This window comes from Anolis sagrei, chromosome 5 (genome assembly GCF_037176765.1).
Source record: "Anolis sagrei isolate rAnoSag1 chromosome 5, rAnoSag1.mat, whole genome shotgun sequence".
Classification (NCBI taxonomy): Eukaryota; Metazoa; Chordata; class Lepidosauria; order Squamata; family Dactyloidae; genus Anolis; species Anolis sagrei.
Window position 1 is genome coordinate 439758 of NC_090025.1, and position 20270 is coordinate 460027.

A 20270-nucleotide genomic window follows, 5' to 3' on the forward strand; every position below is an offset into this window, starting at 1 on the left:
TATTGTTTCAAGGTCAGCCAGAAACATGCCTTTCACCATTTTATGCCCATTTTACAAAAGTTTTGAGACCACGATTCCCCCAAAGCCTGACAACAAGCCCAAGAGAGAAAGGAACCAGGTCTTTCTTGACCGGTGTAGGAAAGGTATCTCTCTCGTGGAAGAGATCGAATGAGATAACCGGGTTGGACCACAGTTCGAATCCTGAAGAAGAGAAGGCTGGGAGGAGGGGGCCGGGGAGCCGTGTTTGAGTTTTGAAAGGATGCCCTGAGGGAGAGAGAGAGGGCTTGCTTCTCTAGGAAGCACGGTTCAACAGAGGAACTCTCCGCCTCGGAGTCTGGTGGAGGCCCCTTCCTTGGAGGCTTGCAAGCAGAGGCTGGCTATCTGTCAGCGGGCTTTGACCGGGGTTTTCCTGCCTGGCAGAAAGAAGGGGTTTGGGCTGGGTGGCCAACTAGGGAAGCCTTTGGTCCTTTGGACTGGAGGGCTCTCTTCCCACTCTCGGATCCTGTCTCCTTCCCTGAAGGTCTTTGAGCAGAGGCTGGATGGTCAGGGCTTGGATGATGTCCTTCTGCCCAGCAGAAGGGACTTGGACTGGAGGACCCTCTTTGAGGTCTCTTCCAACTCTGTGATTCTATGACCCTTTCTATCTATCTATCTATCTATCTATCTATCTATCTATCTATCCATCTATCTATCTCTATCTATCTATCCATCCATCCATCCATCCATCTATCTATCCATTCATGCATCCATCAATCTATCTCCTTCTTTGGAGGTCTCTAAGCAGAAGGGACTTGGACTGGAGGACCCTCTTTGGGGTCTCTTCCAACTCTGAGCCTATGACCTTTCCTATCTATCTATCTATCCATCCATCCATGCATCCATCCATCTCCTTCTTTGAAGGTCTTTAAGCAGAGGGGACTTGGACTGGAGGACCTTCTTTGGGTTCTCTTCCAACTCTGTGATCCTATGACCCTATCTATCTATCTATCTATCTATCTATCTATCTATCCATCCATCCATCCATCCATCCATCTATCTATCTATCCATCCATGCATCCATCAATCTATCTCCTTCTTTGAAGGTCTTTAAGCAGAAGGGACTTGGACTGGAGAACCCTCTTTGGGGTCTCTTCCAACTCTGTGAGCCTATGACCCCTCCTATCTATCTATCTATCTATCTATCTATCTATCTATCTATCTATCCATCCATGCATCCATCAATCTATCTCCTTCTTTGAAGGTCTTTAAGCAGAAGGGACTTGGACTGGAGAACCCTCTTTGGGGTCTCTTCCAACTCTGTGAGCCTATGACCCTTCCCATCTATCTATCTATCTATCTATCTATCCATCCATCTATCTATCTATCCATCCATGCATCCACCAATCTATCTCCTTCTTTGAAGGTCTTTAAGCAGAAGGGACTTGGACTGGAGGACCCTCTTTGGGGTCTCTTCCAACTCTGTGAGCCTATGACCCTTCCTATCTATCTATCTATCTATCTATCTATCTATCCATCCATCCATCTATCTATCCATCCATGCATCCACCAATCTATCTCCTTCTTTGAAGGTCTTTAAGCAGAAGGGACTTGGACTGGAGGACCCTCTTTGGGGTCTCTTCCAACTCTGTGAGCCTATGACCCTTCCTATCTATCTATCTATCTATCTATCCATCCATCCATCCATCTATCTATCCATCCATGCATCCACCAATCTATCTCCTTCTTTGAAGGTCTTTAAGCAGAAGGGACTTGGACTGGAGGACCCTCTTTGGGGTCTCTTCCAACTCTGTGAGCCTATGACCCTTCCTATCTATCTATCTATCCATCCATCCATCCATCTATCTATCCATCCATGCATCCACCAATCTATCTCCTTCTTTGAAGGTCTTTAAGCAGAAGGGACTTGGACTGGAGGACCCTCTTTGGGGTCTCTTCCAACTCTGTGAGCCTATGACCCTTCCTATCTATCTATCTATCCATCCATCCATCTATCTATCCATCCATGCATCCACCAATCTATCTCCTTCTTTGAAGGTCTTTAAGCAGAAGGGACTTGGACTGGAGGACCCTCTTTGGGGTCTCTTCCAACTCTGTGAGCCTATGACCCTTCCTATCTATCTATCTATCTATCTATCCATCCATCCATCCATCTATCTATCCATCCATGCATCCACCAATCTATCTCCTTCTTTGAAGGTCTTTAAGCAGAAGGGACTTGGACTGGAGGACCCTCTTTGGGGTCTCTTCCAACTCTGTGAGCCTATGACCCTTCCTATCTATCTATCTATCTATCCATCCATCCATCCATCTATCTATCCATCCATGCATCCACCAATCTATCTCCTTCTTTGAAGGTCTTTAAGCAGAAGGGACTTGGACTGGAGGACCCTCTTTGGGGTCTCTTCCAACTCTGTGAGCCTATGACCCTTCCTATCTATCTATCTATCCATCCATCCATCTATCTATCCATCCATGCATCCACCAATCTATCTCCTTCTTTGAAGGTCTTTAAGCAGAAGGGACTTGGACTGGAGGACCCTCTTTGGGATCTCTTCCAACTCTGTGAGCCTATGACCCTTCCTATCTATCTATCTATCTATCTATCTATCCATCCATCCATCCATCCATCCATCCATCTATCTATCCATCCATGCATCCACCAATCTATCTCCTTCTTTGAAGGTCTTTAAGCAGAAGGGACTTGGACTGGAGGACCCTCTTTGGGGTCTCTTCCAACTCTGTGAGCCTATGACCCTTCCTATCTATCTATCTATCCATCCATCCATCTATCTATCCATCCATGCATCCACCAATCTATCTCCTTCTTTGAAGGTCTTTAAGCAGAAGGGACTTGGACTGGAGGACCCTCTTTGGGGTCTCTTCCAACTCTGTGAGCCTATGACCCTTCCTATCTATCTATCTATCTATCTATCTATCTATCCATCCATCCATCTATCTATCCATCCATGCATCCACCAATCTATCTCCTTCTTTGAAGGTCTTTAAGCAGAAGGGACTTGGACTGGAGGACCCTCTTTGGGGTCTCTTCCAACTCTGTGAGCCTATGACCCTTCCTATCTATCCATCCATCCATCCATCCATCCATCCATCCATCCATCTATCTCCTTCTCTGAAGGTCAAGTACCCACCAATCTGCTCCTGCAAAGTTGCTCTTTGGATAACAATCCCCATACCTTTCAGCCAAAATAGCCAGTGAATGGGGATCCTGGGATTTGAAGTTTTTCATCCAGGCATTCCCTCCGCCAACGGCCTTCCTGCTCTTCTCTTCTCTTCTCTTTTCAGGCCTCGGCTTCCTAAAGAGCGTCTCGGGGGCCCTTTCGGAGCTCCAGGTCCGGGTGGAGGAGGCCAACGCCTCGAGAGCGGCCGCCCAAGAACACCTCCGTGAGCATCATTGGGGGGGGGGGGGGAGGGGGTGTTCAAGGACCCCAAAATAAGGGCCGAAACCCAAGGCTTACAACCAAGGGGCCCTGGATTTAGGGGCCTGATCGGATCAACAGAAAGGAGCCGAGCGATTGTCGTGTCCCTACACCTCTCCAAATAATGCCTCCAACCTACGGCAAAAATTGATCTTCATTTTGGGGTTGTATAGTATTAAAACAAAATGAAATTATTTCACATATTATACATGAGTGGCAGAGGAAGAAATAGCAGTATCATCGTCATCATCATCATCATGTATATAATAAGGTGCATGTGAATGATAAAGGAATTCCGTGTTTAGACTTGGGTGCCCTCTCCATACTGTTGTATCTCATTGTTTACATAGATGCAAATATAGATATTCTGAAATGCAAAGAAATCCCAAACTGTTTTGGTCCCAATTCTGTTGGCAATCAGGAGCTGTTAGGCTCAACATAACCCTCACTTTGGGGTGATTCCACCAAAAACATAGCAGAGTGCCAGATGCAGAGTTCATAAGCAGCAGAAGCTTACGTGTAGTGAGCAAGGATTGGCCTCCATTCATCAGGATGGAACAGGATTGCAGATCCACAACTTCATATAATCAAAATTAATATGTTTATTAAAGACAAAAGAAATCCATTCCAAATAGGAAAGGTTCTTGAGTTCATTAGCTTCACTGAGCTATCTTCTAAGGAAAAGGAAAAACAATAAAAGTACCGTATATACTCGAGTATAAGCCGACCCGAATATAAGCCACCTAATTTTACCAAAAAAACTGGGAAAACGGATTGACTCGAGTATAAGCTAAGGGTGGGGAATGCAACAGCTATTGATAAATTTCAAAATAAAAACAGATACAAATAAAATTACATTAATTGAGGTATCAAGAGGTTAAATGTTTTTGGATATTTAAGATAAGACTACCCAACTCTGATTAAATCATTCTGACCTTCTTCAATGTAAATGTGCTTGTGTATCCTTCCCATAAAAATAGATTAAAATAATAAAGGTAAGAATAATAATAGAGTAATATAATGGAAATGTAATATCAACAATAATATTAAGCAGAATAAAAGAATAAATGCAATAATAACAACAATAATAAAGTAAAATAATAAATTTAATAATAATAATGCATTTATTATGTATTTATAACGGAATAAAATGATAAATAACCTTGACTTGAGTATAAGCCGAGGGAGACTTTTTCAGCCTAAAAAAAAGGTCTGAAAAACTAGGCTTATACTCGAGTATATATAGTAACTCTTATCTACTCCCTCTTGGCTGGACAATGGCGAGATGCCTCCTCACTCGGGAGAAGACAATATGGAGAACTCTGACCACATGGCCTCACCAGGGCAATAGAAATACCTTTAAAGAGGAAGGTACTTTTTCCCTGAAGAGATCACATTGCTAAGTATTCAAAGGGGGAGGAGAGAGTGGCATGCAGGATGACAACCCCCTTCTAAGCCCCTTCTTAAGATAAGCTTGCTTGAGGAAATTGGGGAAGGGATCCCTCACTCTAATCTATCGAGGCAAACTACTCATTGAGGGCTGGAGACTTGTCCAGTCAGGGATGAAACCCAACACCAATTATGTTGGCAATCGGGGGCTTTAACCCATAATAACATTTCCACTAAGATTTTTTTAAACACCCAAAGTCTAGTCTAGATAGATGGATGGCCTCCTTGAAGTGACTGGATTGACCTTGAAGGAGCTGGGGGTGGTGACGGCCGACAGGGAGCTCTGGCGTGGGCTGGCCCAGGAGGTCACGAAGAGTCGGGAACGACTGAATGAATGAACAACAACAAAGTCTAGTGCCCTCTAGTGGCCGAACTGTACGATAGCACTATCCACCCAAAGTGGCTCTAGGGCTGAAGGGGGATGATGGGAAGGGTCATCCGGCTCATCCGAATGGGCTCAGGCTCAAGAAGGCTGCCACAGGGTTGGTTGCTCCACGTCTCTCCAAGGCTTGACTCTTTGCTCCTCCAAAAGGAGACCTTCGCGGCCTGGTCTCGGGCGGCTGGACCTTCTTCGGCGGGAGCGCCTACTTCTTCCTCCAAGAGGCCAAAACCTGGGCGGACGCCGAGCAGAGCTGTCAATCACGTGGGGCACACCTGACCTCCGTCACTTCCCAGGGAGAGATGGTGAGTGATGTGTTGCATTTGGGCAAAAGCTGAGCCACAGGCGCCGGAGGAATGGACCACCTCTTGCCCTGCCAAAGGGGGTGGGGGGGGGGAGTAGATGAGCCTCTGGTTCCCCTTCAATAGTAATAGTAATATAACAATAACAGTTCATCTATATTTTTGTTGTGACTGAGCTATTTTCTGATGATGAGGATGATGGGATTCAGATTCCTGCTGGGTTTCAGCTTCCTGGCTCTTTGTCTGTGCCTCAAATCTCTGAGCCTGTTTCCGAGGCTCTCACAGACAGAGCAGTGTCAACACAGCTGTTTTGACCAGAAAGGAATGTTAACGAAGGGAATAGCGAGCAGGTGCCTTCCCACAATGATGCCGAAAGTGCAGATAAGGATTTGACCCGAGAAGCTCGCCTTGATCTCCGGGTCAGGCGGAGTTCGCATCTGGCAAGCAGACGAGAAGCCAGCTCGGTGAAAGGTCATCGCAATGCTTTTATGATGATGAGAGCCTAATGTTTTCATGTTAGAAAGGTATTCAGGCCTCTTGCAAACCCTGAGAAAGCGTCAGTTCAACGTAGCTTATTAGCCTGAAAGCTTCATGGAATAACCTTAGCCTGGAAAGCAGTACGCTTGGGATTTCTTGCATGGGGATTCATGGGGCAAATGTTTCCTTGCTTGTACCTGGGACTCTGGTTTGAGCTTTGCCAATAGGATTATGCCTCCTGCTTTTACCTGAAGATCTTTGGAACTGTATTCTGCATTTAACCTTAATCTCTGGGACTTTGCAATGCTTATTCTTTATGTTGACTTGGATATTTCCCTCAATAAACTGTAAAACTACAGCTCTTGTGTGGTGGTGTTTGGAGGCAAAGTGAAGCCTACTCTGAGTTGCAACAAGTACGATCTTTAAATCCCCATATTGTGTCAGCTTTTCCAGTTGTTCCTCTTCAATCCTGCTGTCATAGAATCATAGAATCAAAGAGTTGGAAGAGACCTCATGGGCCATCCAGTCCAACCCCATTCTGCCAAGAAGCAGGAATATTGCATTCAAATCACCCCTGACAGATGGCCATCCAGCCTCTGCTTAAAAGCTTCCAAAGAAGGAGCCTCCACCACACTCCGGGGAAGGCAGAGAGTTCCACTGCTGAACGGCTCTCACAGTCAGGAAGTTCTTCCTCATGTTCAGATGGAATCTCCTCTCTTGTAGTTTGAAGCCATTGTTCCATTGCGTCCTAGTCTCCAGGGAAGCAGAAAGGAAGCTTGCTCCCTCCTCCTCCTCCCTGTGGCTTCCTCTCACATATTTATACATGGCTATCATATCTCCTCTCAGCCTTCTCTTCTTCAGGCTAAACATGCCCAGTTCCCTAAGCCGCTCCTCATAGGGCTTGTTCTCCAGACCCTTGATCCTTTGAGTCTCCCTCCTCTGGACACATTCCAGCTTAGAGTCAATATCTCTCTTGAACTGTGGTGCCCAGAATTGGACACAATATTCCAGATGTGGTCTAACCAAAGCAGAATAGAGCATGGGGAGCATGACTTCCTTAGATCTAGGCACTAGGCTCCTCTTGATGCCTGAGGCCAAAATCCCATTGGCTCTGTGAAAGCGTCAGTTCAACGTAGCTTATTAGCCTGGAAGCTTCATGGAATAACCTTAGCCTGGAAAGCAGTACGCTTGGGATTCCTTGCATTGTGATTCATGGGGCAAATGTTTCATTGCTTGTACCTGGGACTCTGGTTTGAACTTTGCCAATAGGATTATGCCTCCTGCTTTTACCTGAAGATCTTTGGAACTGTATTCTGCATTTAACCTTAATCTCTGGGACTTTGCAATGCTTATTCTTTATTTTGACGTGGATATTTTCCTCAATAAACTGTAAAACTACAGCTCTTGTGTGGTGGTGTTTGGAGGCAAGGCGAAGCCTACTCTGAGTTGCAACAAGTTCGATCTTTAAATCCCCGTATTGTGTCAGCTTTTCCAGTTGTTCCTCTTCAATCCTGCTGTCACCTGGGATTGCAACATCCACAATCCATACTTGATTGTTTAACACAATAGTTAATATCATCATCATCATGGCAGAAGGAAAGGCTATTTCCTTGACCCGGTCTCTCTGTTTCTCTGAGCTCACCTGGGCCTCTCTTTCGTTTTTGCAGAAGCACCTTGCCCAGCAGTCGGGGGGCCAGACCTTCTGGATCGGCCTGACGGACCAGTACAAGAAGGGCAACTGGACCTGGGCCGACGGCACCAAGTACGACCCGGGAGCCAGGTGGGTCTTGCAGTGGCGACGCAGCCACGCCCTGCACACGGCTGCTTTTCTTCTCAGGGTCTCATCACACTAGACCAGGGATGGGCAAACTTCAGCCTTCTCTCCAGGTGTTTTGGACTCCAACTCCCATCATTCCTAACAGCCGCGGGCCCTTTCCTTTTCCTTGTTTCATTAAGCAGCTGAGGTGGAAAGCAAAGGGCCTGAGTCTGTTAGGGATGGTGGGAGTTGATGTCCAAAACACCTGGAGGGAGGGAGGGCCGAAGTTTGCACATGCCCGCACTAGACCATATCTATCAAGCGCTCTGTTGTTGTCTTTCTGCGGCTCTCCTCCAGAAGCTGGGCTACTACTTTTTGGGAGTTGGAGTCTGGGAACATCTGGAAGTCTTGGTCAGAACAAGCTGCAACCTTCCAGATGTTCCCAGGATGAGCTCGGATGAAACTTCTGAATAAGTTCCAATGAATCCTCTGGGCCACAGAGTTGTGCCTCTGTTTGTAGTCCGTCCGTGTGATTTTCTTGCAGCAGCTGAGGAGATGATCCATGGTTTCGTCCACTTCCTTGCACATTCGGCATTTTGGGTCATCAGGTGATTTTTCAATCCTGGCCTTCATTGCATTGGTTCTGATGGCTTGCTCCTGGGCTGCAAGAGCCAGGCCTTCTTCTGTCTCCTTCTTTTCTCCAGATTAAACTATTGTGCTGGTACATCTGTACCAGGAGCTCCAACTTTGTTTTCTTTCTATTAAGTGTTTGCATGCATTCCAAAGTTTCAGGGATTCTGCAAAAAGGTGGCTTCCTTTGGTTTGCAGTCATAGGGCAAGCCACCTGTCTATCATTGTTAAGTTTGGATACACCCCTTCTCTCAGGGAGATGGAAAGGGAAGAGGGGGCCATTTTTAGTTAGTCTTAGTGAGGAAAGCTAAGTTAGAGGATGTGGACAAGCTTCACCTGCGGAAAAGCTTCATTTCTCAAGACATTCTGGGGGAAAATTCCCAAAGCTCTGGCTGGGAGTTTGCAGCCTCTCAGCCTTACAGCATCTGAGGGAAACAGCCCTAAAGTCTTAAAGAAATTCCAGAGGGAAAACAGACCCAAAGAACTCCAGCTGGAGAATCTACAAGCTTTGTCTGGTAGGTTTACTCGGTACCAAGACGCAGATTGGAACCGGTAGTAGATCCCACACCAACAAAGCTTAGATAATAGACAGCCTGGGAAAGGTTTAAAAAGGGTTTTCCTCCCAAAGTATAAGAACAGTTAACGAAGACAGTTGCCTGTCCCTCGTGGACAAGATTAAGGAAGCCACCAGTTGATTGAAAGCCTTGAAGCACTGGTTTGACTCATTGAAGATTGGAGAAATATCTGTTGGATTTGTATTGTCGAAGGCTTTCATGGCTGGAATCACTAGGTTCTTGTGGGTTTTTTCGGGCTATAGAGCCATGTTCTAGAGGCATTTCTCCTGACGTTTTGCCTGCATCTATGGCAAGCATCCTCAGAGGTTGAGAAGGTCTGTTGGAAGTAGGAAAAATGGGTTTATATATCTGTGGAATGGCTGGGGTGGGGCAAGGAGCTCTTCCCTGCTGCAGTTAGGTGTGAATGTTCAGCTGATCACCTTCATTAGCATTTGAAGGCCTGCCTGAGTCTGGGAAAATCTGTTGCTGGGAGGTGTTAATCTGTTGGATTTGTTCCATAATAAAGGACTTTGTTTAACCTTTCAAGTCATCTAAAGACCATTTCTTCAGGAAAATCCTTGAGGGCCTCTTTCGTGGTGCCCTGGCTTCCTGCTGGGCACAAGGTGCACGTCCTGTTTCAAAAGACAATTAGAATCATAGAATCAAAGAGTTGGAAGAGACCTCATGGGCCATCCAGTCCAACCCCATTCTGCCAAGAAGAAGGAATATTGCATTCAAATCACCCCTGACAGATGGCCATCCAGTCTCTGCTTAAAAGCTTCCAAAGAAGGAGCCTCCATCACACTCCGGGGCAGAGAGTTCCACAATTATTACAGGCCCAGTGTGACAGAACAACTTATTATTATTATTATTATTATTATTATTATTAATTTTACTGACACAAAAACACAGTATGTCACAGCAAACGAGATCTCTCTGCTGGATTTCATATCCCAAAATCACAAGTCGAACACTTCCCAAGCGTCTAGGACTGTGTGAGGTAGTTTTGAATGATACGCGCAGATCCAAGTCAGGTAGCCTTTTGCAGTTGGCAGGTCGTGATTTGGTCAATGTTTATTGTTTCCAAATGCCGGCTGAGATGTTTCGGCACGATGACCACTGGGACCACCTGGACTGGTTTATGCTGCCAGAGCCTTTGCAGCTCGATTTTGAGGTCTTGATAGTGGCTGAGTTTTTCCTGTTATTTTTCCTCAATGCGACTCTCACCCGGTATGACGACATCAATGATCCAATTTTTTTTCCTTTCCACAATCATGATGTCTGGCGTATTGTGTTCCAAAACCTTGTCAGTCTGGATCCGAAAGTCCCACAATATTTTTGCGTGTCCATTTTCCACGACCTTTGCAAGTTTATGATCCCTTTACTAGTTCTTGACTCCTGGAAGGTGGTCCTTGTGACATAAGTTCCAGTGAATCATCTGGGCTACAGAGTTGTGCCTTTGTTTGTAGTCCGTCTGTGGGATTTTCTTGCAACAGCTGAGGAGATGATCCATGGTTTCCTCTGCTTCCTTGCACAGTCTGCATTTTGGGTCATCCGCTGATTTTTCAATCCTGGCCTGAATTGCATTTGTCCTGATGTCAAATTGCATTTGTCAGGTTTCACAATGTATTGTAATGCAATATAGCTGAGTCATGCACTGCTAATGGGCTTCTATTGGAAATGCTGAGTCATGCATTCACTGTATATAGAACTTCATTTGGGGAATGTGTTCTGGCCTAGTCCAGGTGATTGTGAATGATGCAATCCTGGGTCTGAGTTAAGTTAATGAATTGGGAACCAATCAGAGATTGCTATGTGTAATTGTATAGAATTGTATATAAGGAAGTCGTGTACAGTGTATATCTCTCCTTGTGTTGTGATGTTGTTTTGTCGAAGGCTATATGTAATTAAAGAACCTGTCTACTAGGACAAGATATGGCTGCATGCTGTGGTGAGTCTGTAATATCATCTAGACTGGGGGAAAGACAACGGTAAAACTGACAATGGCCGGGCATGTGCTCAAGTGTTTGTAAAAGGTCCCAGCGTGGCTGCAGGCTGTGGGAGCAGTTGACTGAAAAGAACTGTGCAGGAAGAAGCTACCTCTTCATCTTGGAAAGAAGTGACGAGCGGAGTGCCGCAGGGTTCCGTCCTGGGCCCGGTCCTGTTCAACATCTTTATTAATGACTGAGATGAAGGGCTAGAAGGCAGGATCATCAAGTTTGCAGATGACACCAAATTGGGAGGGAGAGCCAATAGTCCAGAGGACAGGAGCAGAACTCAAAGGGATATTGACAGATTAGAGAGATGATGGGCCAAAACTAACAAAATGAAGTTCAACAGTGACAAATGCAAGATACTCCACTTTGGCAGGAAAAACGAAATGCAAAGATACAGAATGGGGGACGATGCCTGGCTCGAGAGCAGTACGTGTGAAAAAGATCTTGGAGTCCTCGTGGACAACAAGTTAAACATGAGCCAGGAATGTGATGTGGCGGCAAAAAAAGCCAATTGGATTTTGGCCTGCATCAAGAGGAGCATAGTGTCTAGATCTAAGGATGTAATGCTCCCCATGCTCTATTCTGCCTTGGTTAGACCACACTTGGAATATTGTGTCCCATTTTTGGAACCGCAGTTGAAGGGAGATATTGACAAGCTGGAATGTGTCCAGAGGAAGAGGGCGACTAAAATGATCAAGGGTCTGGAGAACAAGCCCTATGAGGAGCGGCTTAGGGAACTGGGCATGTTTAGCCTGAAGAAGAGAAGGATGAGAGGAGACATGATAGCCATGTATAAATATGTGAGAGGAAGCCACAGGGAGGAGGAGGGAGCAAGCTTCCTTTCTGCTTCCTTGGAGACTAGGACGCAATGGAAGAATGGCTTCAAACTACAAGAGAGGAGATTCCATCTGAACATTAGGAAGAACTTCCTGACTGTGAGAGCCGTTCAGCAGTGGAACTCTCTGCCCCGGAGTGTGGTGGAGGCTCCTTCTTTGGAAGCTTTGAAGCAGAGGCTGGATGGCCATTTGTCAGGGGTGATTTGAATGCAATATTCCTGCTTCTTGGCAGAATGGGGTTGGACTGGATGGCCCATGAGGTCTCTTCCAACTCTTTGATTCTATGATTCTATGAACTGATCTGCTGCTGAACTGTGACGTTAATCTGAACAGTCTTGCTCCTGGGCTGCAAGAACCAGGCCTTCTTCTCTCTCCTTCTTCAGGGTCCCATTTGTGATCCATCACCAGGTCTTCTCCTTGTCAACTTTTCCATCAATTTTGTCAAGGAACTGCCCGTGCAAGGCTTTGTTGTGCCAGCTGTCAGCTCTGGATTGTAGTGCAGTTTTCTTGTACTGGCTCTTTGTCTGCTGTGCTTGGAGAAGTTTCCGATTATTGACTTCTATTAAAGCAGGTTCTTGGCTTTCCTTGACATATTCTGCCAAGGCATGTTGTTGTTGTTGTTATATTTATTTATATCCTGCTTTTATCTCCCCAACGGACATAGAAGCATAAGCGACCCTCTCCCCGTTTCTCCTTTCTCTTTGCAGCCTCTGGTCCCCACGCCAGCCGGACAATTGGGTGGGGGGCGTAGGGAACCGGGAGGACTGCGTCCACGCCTCCCAGCAGTGGAATGACATCAGCTGCTCCTACAGCTACAAGGCGTTCTGCGAGAAGGCCATTCCCTGAGCAGAAGGAAGGAAGGAAGGAAGGAAGAGACTGTGAGAGCCGTTCAGCAGTGGAACTCTCTGCCCCGGAGTGTGGTGGAGGCTCCTTCTTTGGAAGCTTTGAAGCAGAGGCTGGATGGCCATCTGTCAGGGGTGATTTGAATGCAATATTCCTGCTTCTTGGCAGAATGGGGTTGGACTGGATGGCCCATGAGGTCTCTTCCAACTCTTTGATTCTATGATTCTAGGATTCTATGACTGTCTGTCCGCGGGAAGGACAGCCCCAGAGACTCGCACCAACACTCCAGTCGCCATGAAGCTGGCCAAACGCTCGGGCAAGACAGGCAATGGGCAAGGCGCCTGGTCTGAGCTCCAAGCAATCATTTCCATCTCTCGGGAGTGGGCAAACTTGAGCCCTCCGGGTGTTTTGGACTTCAACTCCCACAATTCCTAACAGCCGGTAGGCTGTTAGGAATTGTGGGAGTTGAAGTCCAAAACACCCGGAGGGCCCAAGTTTGCCCATGCCTACTTTCGCTGTATGTTCCAGAATGGGGTTGGACTGGATGACCTCTTGGGGTCTCTTCCAACTCTAGAATTCTATGTTTTCTTTTTTTTTTTTGCAATCCAAACTTAAATAATCATTTCCCAAAAATAGGCGTTCAATCTAATAAAACTTCATTTCCTGGATTTCCCGTTTGTTGTTGTTGTTGTTGTGGTGGTGGTGGTGTGTTGTAAGGTCATTTCCGACGTCCAGAGAGCCGAAGGAGTTTCTTTGGCCAGGTTTGCTCTGAGGCCGAGAGAGCGTGACTCACTCAAAGGGACCCAGTGGGTCTCGCTGGCCGAGCAAAGGGGATTCGAAAGCCCGGCGCGCAGGCCAGCATAATTCCTGACTGTGAGAGCCGTTCAGCAGTGGAACTCTCTGCCCCGGAGTGTGGTGGAGGCTCCTTCTTTGGAAGCTTTTAAGCAGAGGCTGGATGGCCATTTGTCAGGGGTGATTTGAATGCAATATTCCTGCTTCTTGGCAGAATGGGGTTGGACTGGATGGCCCATGAGGTCTCTTCCAACTCTTTGATTCTATGATTCTATGATTCTATGAACTGATCTGCTGCTGAACTGTGACGTTAATCTCAACAGTCTTGCTCCTGGGCTGCAAGAACCAGGCCTTCTTCTCTCTCCTTCAGGGTCCCATTTGTGGTCCATCACCAGGTCTTCTCCTTGTCAACTTTTCCATCAATTTTGTCAAGGAACTGCCCATGCCATGCTTTGTTGTGCCAGCTGTCAGCTCTGGATTGTAGTGCAGTTTTCTTGTACTAGTTCTTTGTCTGCTGTGCTTGGAGAAGTTTCCGATTATTGACTTCAATTAAAGCAGGTGCTTGGCTTTCCTTGACATATTCTGCCAAGGCATGTTGTTTGTTGTTGTTCATTCGTTCAGTCGTCTCCGACTCTTTGTGACCTCATGGACCAGCCCACGCCAGAGCTCCCTGTCGGCCGTCACCACCCCCAGCTCCTTCAAGGTCAGTCCAGTCACTTCAAGGATGCCATCCATCCATCTTGCCCTTGTTCGGCCCCTCTTCCTTTTGCCTTCCACTTTCCCCAGCATCATTGTCTTCTCTAGGCTTTGCTGTCTCCTCATGATGTGGCATTCAAAGGACTTCCACTTTGTCTCTAGTCTCCTTCCCTCCAGTGAGCTTTAGTCGGGCTTTATTTCCTGGAGGATGGACTGGTTGGATCTTCTCGCAGTCCAAGGCACTCTCCTCACTTTCCTCCAACACCACAGCTCAAAAGCCTCTCTCTTCCTCTGCTCAGCCTTCCCGAAGGTCCAGCTCTCACCTCCGTAGGTGACTACAGGGAAGACCATGGCTTGGACTAGGCAATGGATCTTTGTTGCCAGTCTGATGTCTCTACTCTTGACTCTTTGATCGAGACTGGACATTGCTCTCCTCCCAAGAAGGGAGCGTCTTCTGATTTCCTGGCCACAGTCTGCATCTGCAGTAATCTTCCCACCTAGAAATACAAACCTTGTCACGGCCTCCACATTTTCTCCCTCTATTTCCCAGTTGTCAATCATTCTTGTTGCCATCATCTTGGGGTTTTTGATGTTTAGCTGCAACCCGGCTTTTGCGCTTTCTTCTTTCGCCTTGATTAGAAGGCTCCTCAGCTCCTCCTCGCTTTCGGCCATCAGGGTGGTGTCATCTGCATATCTGAGGTTGCTAATGTTTCTTCCAGCAATTTTCACCCCAGCTTTGCATTCATCCATCCTCGCATGATGTGTTCTGCATACAAGTTAAAGAGGTTGGGTGAGAGGATGCAGCCTTGCCGGACGCCTTTCCCAATCTTGAACCCGTCTCCTGTTCCGTGGTCAGTTCTGACTGTGGCTCCTTGGTCCTTGGACAGATTCCTCAGGAGAGAGGGAAGGGGGCTTGGGATGCCCATCCCACCAAGAACTTGCCACAATTTATTATGATCCACATGTTGTTGTTGTTGTTATATTTATTTATATCCTGCTTTTATCTCCCCAACGGACATAGAAGCATAAGCATACAGTTTATTGTCTTGCTATCTCCTCACTTCTAGTGTCTGATTGGAAATAGCACTGAGCCTCTTCACAAGGCCTTTATCCTTCTCTTCTCTGCCAAAGAGGGCTGGGGCCTTTGCAAACTCCATCTCCCGGGGTCCCATGCCATGGGACCAGAGCGGCTCAAGCGGCGTCCAGCTGCACCCCTTCCGCCCTTTGGCAGGACGTTCTGGTGCGCCCTTTGGCAGGACGCCCTTTGGCAGGACGTTCCTCCGCGACCCTCTCCCTGTTTCTCCTTTCTATTTTTATAAAATAATCTTTATTTCTTTTCTTAAAAATACAGCAATAGATAGAGATAGTGCTGGAAACTTTTAAACCTGTAAAAGTCTCTCGCTCTGTGAGGGGAAGTATAAAGGGGGGGGGGGGAAGAGGGGGAAAGAGGGGTAATAGCATAGATGTGTTAGAAAATGTCCAGGTTGTCCTTCTTTTTATGTGTGCATTGTGAGAAAGGAAATTTAGAAATATACAGTGGGGAATAGGAGTGTGTGTAGTTATTGTAGATGTTGTGTTGACTTCCTGGTATCCTCTGGAGAGTTTTTATCCTGTTCCTTCTTCTTTCTTCCTTTTCCTTCTTTTATATCTTGCTCTCCCCTATTTCTATGTTTACAATCATGTTCCTTTAAGTGATTATATTCATATTCTTTACTTTTGTTAGATATGTTGTTACGTGTTTCCAGTCTATTTCCAGCGTTGGAGTACCCTTCTTTTTTGCTAATATATTTGTCAGTTTGTCCATGTTTCTTATATCTAATATTTTGGTTAACCATTCTTCTTCATCTGGGGGATCTTTCTTTTTCCAATATTTTGCATACATTATTCTGGCTGCTGTTGTCAAAAGGAATAGAATTTTGTCTTTATTTTTTTCCATTTTTATATTGTGTATTCCTAATAGGAAAATTTCTGGTTTTAGAGGTATGTTTATCTCTAGTATGTTTTGTAACGCTTTTTGTATTATCTTCCAGTATGCTGTTGCTTTTGGACAGGTCCACCATAGGTGGTAATACGTCCCTTCTTGTTCTCCGCACTTCCAGCATTTTGTATTTGTGTTTTCGTTGAATTTTCCTAATCTATGTGGTGTGATATACCACCTATGGGCCATCTTAATCCAATTTTCTTTAAGTTCCATTGCCTTTGAATATTTTAATTTCCTATTCCATACTTCTTCCCATTCTTCTTTCTTTATTTCTCTTCCCAGATTTTCCCTCCATTTTTTCATATAATTTTTCCCTTCTTCTTTGTTATTTTCTTCTTCTATGAGTTTCTTATATATTTTGGAAATTAGTTTATTTTCTGATTGCATTATTTTGTCCCAAAAGTTTTTTTCCTTCCTCGAATCCTTTTTCTTTGTCTTTCTTAAAGTGTTCTTTAATTTGTTCATATTGATACCAGGAGATTCTGTTGTTTATACTTTTTAATTCCTCTTGGGTTTTCATCTTGAATTCTCCTCCTTCCTTTCTTATTATGTCTTTATATCTGGGCCGGTCGTACCATCCCGTTACTCTTCTCTGTGACGCTTCTAGCGGAGATAGCCAAGTTGCTGTTTTTTTATAAAATTTATCTTTGTGTCTGTTCCATACTTTAATTAGGGTGGATTGGATGAAGTGGTTTCCGAAAAAAATTTTCTTTTTCTACCTTATCGTATCCAACATATGCGTGCCAACCTAGTCTTAATCCTTCTCCTTCTATGTTTAAATTTTTTTCCTTCTCTAATTTGGTCCAATCCCTTATCCAGATCAGCGCGCATGCATCATGGTATGATTTTATGTCTGGGGTTGCTAGGCCTCCTTTGCTTTTCCCTTCTATCATGTTTTTATAATTTATTCTTGGGTTTTTTTTCTGCCAAATGAACCTCATTATATCTTTTTTCCAATCATCGTTTCTCCTTTCTCTTTGCAGCCTCTGGTCCCCACGCCAGCCGGACAATTGGGTGGGGGGCGTAGGGAACCGAGAGGACTGCGTCCACGCCTCCCAGCAGTGGAATGACATCAGCTGCTCCTACAGCTACAAGGCGTTCTGCGAGAAGGCCATTCCCTGAGCAGAAGGAAGGAAGGAAGGAAGGAAGAGACTGTGAGAGCCGTTCAGCAGTGGAACTCTCTGCCCCAGGGGGAGTGTGGTGGAGGCTCCTTCTTTGGAAGCTTTGAAGCAGAGGCTGGATGGCCATCTGCCAGGGGTGATTTGAATGCAATATTCCTGCTTCTTGGCAGAATGGGGTTGGACTGGATGATGGCCCAGGAGGTCTCTTCCAACTCTTTGATTCTATGATTCTATGACTGTCTGTCCGCGGGAAGGACAGCCCCAGAGACTTGCACCAACACTCCAGTCGCCACGAAGCTGGCCAAACGCTCGGGCAAGGCAGGCGATGGGCAAGGCGCCTGGTCTGAGCTCCAAGCAATCATTTCCATCTCTGGAGGTGGAAAGGCATCTCTCGGGAGTGGGCAAACTTGAGCCCTCCAGGTGTTTTGGACTTCAACTCCCACAATTCCTAACAGCCGGTAGGCTGTTAGGAATTGTGGGAGTTGAAGTCCAAAACACCCGGAGGGCCCAAGTTTGCCCATGCCTACTTTAGCTGTATATTCCAGAATGGGGTTGGACTGGATGACCTCTTGGGGTCTCTTCCAACTCTAGGATTCTATGGTTTCTTTTTCCTCGCAATCCTATCTTAAATGATCATTTCCCAAAAACAGGCGTTCAACCTAATAAAACTTCATTTCCTGGATTTCCCGTTTGTTGTTGTTGTTGTTGTGGTGTGCTGTAAGGTCATTTCCGACGTGCAGCGAGCCCGAAGGGGTTTCTTTGGCCAGGTCTGCTCTGAGGCCGAGAGAGCGTGACTCACCCAAAGTGACCCAGTGGGTCTCGCTGGCCGAGCAAATGGGATTCGAAAGCCCGGCGCTCAGGCCAGCATAATTCCTGACTGTGAGAGCCGTTCAGCAGTGGAACTCTCTGCCCCGGAGTGTGGTGGAGGCTCCTTCTTTGGAAGCTTTTAAGCAGAGGCTGGATGGCCATCTGTCAGGGGGGATTTGAATGCAATATTCCTGCTTCTTGGCAGAATGGGGTGGGACTGGATGGCCCATGAGGTCTCTTCCAACTCTTTGATTCTATGATTCTATGATTTCCCGCAGGCCAGCCCAAGAATGATGGCGAGTCAGATAATTTGTTCTCATGCTGTGGAAATGTCAAAAAGGACTGAGGAAATCTATATAAATAAAAATGTAATGTCCGTTTGTGGGATTAACGTAACTCAAAAACCTCTGGACGAGTTGACACCAAATTTGGACACCTCTCAGGCCGACAAGTGACCATCACTCATAAAAACACAGCAGAAGAGACGTAAAAATCCAAAAAATAAAAAATACATTACAATGCATGCAGAAAACCACATATATATTTACGCAAACACACATATATATATACACATATTGTCAGGAGTCAATTTCCAACAGCATGAAGACATCACAAATTCCCTCTGTGACATCCTGACTGAATCATCCTGGCTGACTCAATTCTCTCTCTGTGACATTTTGAAGCCAGCAGAGAGCGCTGGAAGCCATGCTTCTTGGCAGAATGGGGTTGGACTGGATGGCCCATGAGGTCTCTTCCAACTCTTTGATTCTATGATTCTATGTATTGGAACTTGTGAAGCAACAAGTTCTCATCAGGAAACTGAGAAGAGGGGGAAATGGGCATGAAAGGTGTATAGAAGGAAGTGGTGGTGGGAAAAAGTCAGTATTCTCTTTCTTTTCTGCAGAGATACAAGCAATATATCCATTTCAAGGCAAAACCGGCTTGTGAGTGGTTATTTAATATTGCTATATAGAGCCTACAGTCTGACACATATTTTAGATAGGCGATCCCTCGTTTTCCGAGGAGGATTGTCTTCCAGTATTCGTGTGCGTCCGTATGTGGCTGTGGAGCCCTATTCTTGCTCTGCATCTTCTTCCGCAGTGAGGGCATTGGTTTCCAGGTGGAAGGCGGTCCCGGTCGGGGTTGGCTTGACGCGCCTCTGACACATATACACACTAGGGCTGGGCGATTTCGTTCGTTAATTTCGTAATTCATTATTAATTCGTTATTTTTTTGATAACGAAGCGATATTGAACCATTCAGGAGCAACTAAAAATCGAAACGAATTTTTCAATTCGTTTCGTAATTGTTTCGAAATTGTTTCATTATTGTTTCGTTATTATTTCCGCATGTCTGGTGCAAGTTTTATAGTTGTTGTTTGTTTTATCAGTGATAAAAAAAATTAATTATCACACCAACAGTCAACAACAGAGGGAGAGGGAAGCTTCAGAAGTTCCCCCGGTCCCATTTGGAGGGTTTTTAGCGTATTGCGCAATTGCGTCCGCCATTAACGAATCGATTCGTTATTGTTTCGAAATTGTTTCGTAATTTCCGAAATTTCGTAAATATCGAACTTTTTTAAAGAAAAATTTCGGAATTCTTTTAAAAAACGAAACGCAAAAAAACCCTAAAAACGAATCGAGTTTAAAAACAAATTTTTCCGTGGTTGCCCAGCCCTAATATATACACATATTGTCAGGAGTCAATTTCTGACAGCATGAAAACAAATTCCCTCCGTGACATCCTGACTGAATCATCCTGGCTGAATCAATTCTCTCTCTGTGACATTTTGAAGCCAGCAGAGAGAGCTGGAAACCTTGTATGGGAACTTGTGACGCAACAAGCTCTAATAAGGAAACTGAGAAGAGGGGGAGATGGGCAGGAAAAGTGTATAAAAGGAAGTGGTGGTGGGGAAAAGTCAGGAGTGTCTTTCTTTGCTGCAGAGATACAAGCAATATATCCATTTCAAGGCAAAACCGGCTTGTGAGTGGTTATTTAATATTGCTATATAGAGCCTACAGTCTGACACATATTTTAGATAGGCGATCCCTCGTTTTCCGAGGAGGATTGTCTTCCAGTATTCTTGTGCGTCCGTATGTGGCTGTGGAGCCCTATTCTTGCTCTGCATCTTCTTCCGCAGTGAGGGCATTGGTTTCCAGGTGGAAGGAGGTCTTAGTCGGGGTTGGCTTGACGTGCCTCTGACACATATACAC

General features: G+C 45.7%; 2 protein-coding genes across 2 annotated transcripts in view; one reads left to right on the forward strand and one right to left on the reverse strand.

The window, feature by feature from the left end:
• LOC132777432 (AP-5 complex subunit sigma-1-like) overlaps positions 1-20270 on the reverse strand; it is a 127319-nt gene that overhangs the window by 97131 nt on the left and 9918 nt on the right. The window lies entirely within an intron of this gene.
• On the forward strand, positions 26-12663 carry LOC137097061 (C-type lectin domain family 4 member F-like). The gene is made up of 5 exons (XM_067468367.1): positions 26-143; positions 3304-3402; positions 5419-5570; positions 7712-7824; positions 12525-12663. The coding sequence occupies exons 1-5, from the start codon at positions 26-28 to the stop codon at positions 12661-12663; spliced, it is 621 nt and encodes a 206-aa protein (XP_067324468.1).

Excerpts from the sequence above, each read along its gene's own strand:
- LOC137097061 (XM_067468367.1), top strand. The coding sequence starts at position 26 with ATGCCTTTCACCATTTTATGCCCATTTTACAAAAGTTTTGAGACCACG. Across the intron at positions 144-3,303 it reads TCTTGACCGGTGTAGGAAAG|GCCTCGGCTTCCTAAAGAGC; the intron begins GTATCTCTCTCG and ends TTCTCTTTTCAG. Across the intron at positions 7,825-12,524 it reads AAGTACGACCCGGGAGCCAG|CCTCTGGTCCCCACGCCAGC; the intron begins GTGGGTCTTGCA and ends TTCTCTTTGCAG.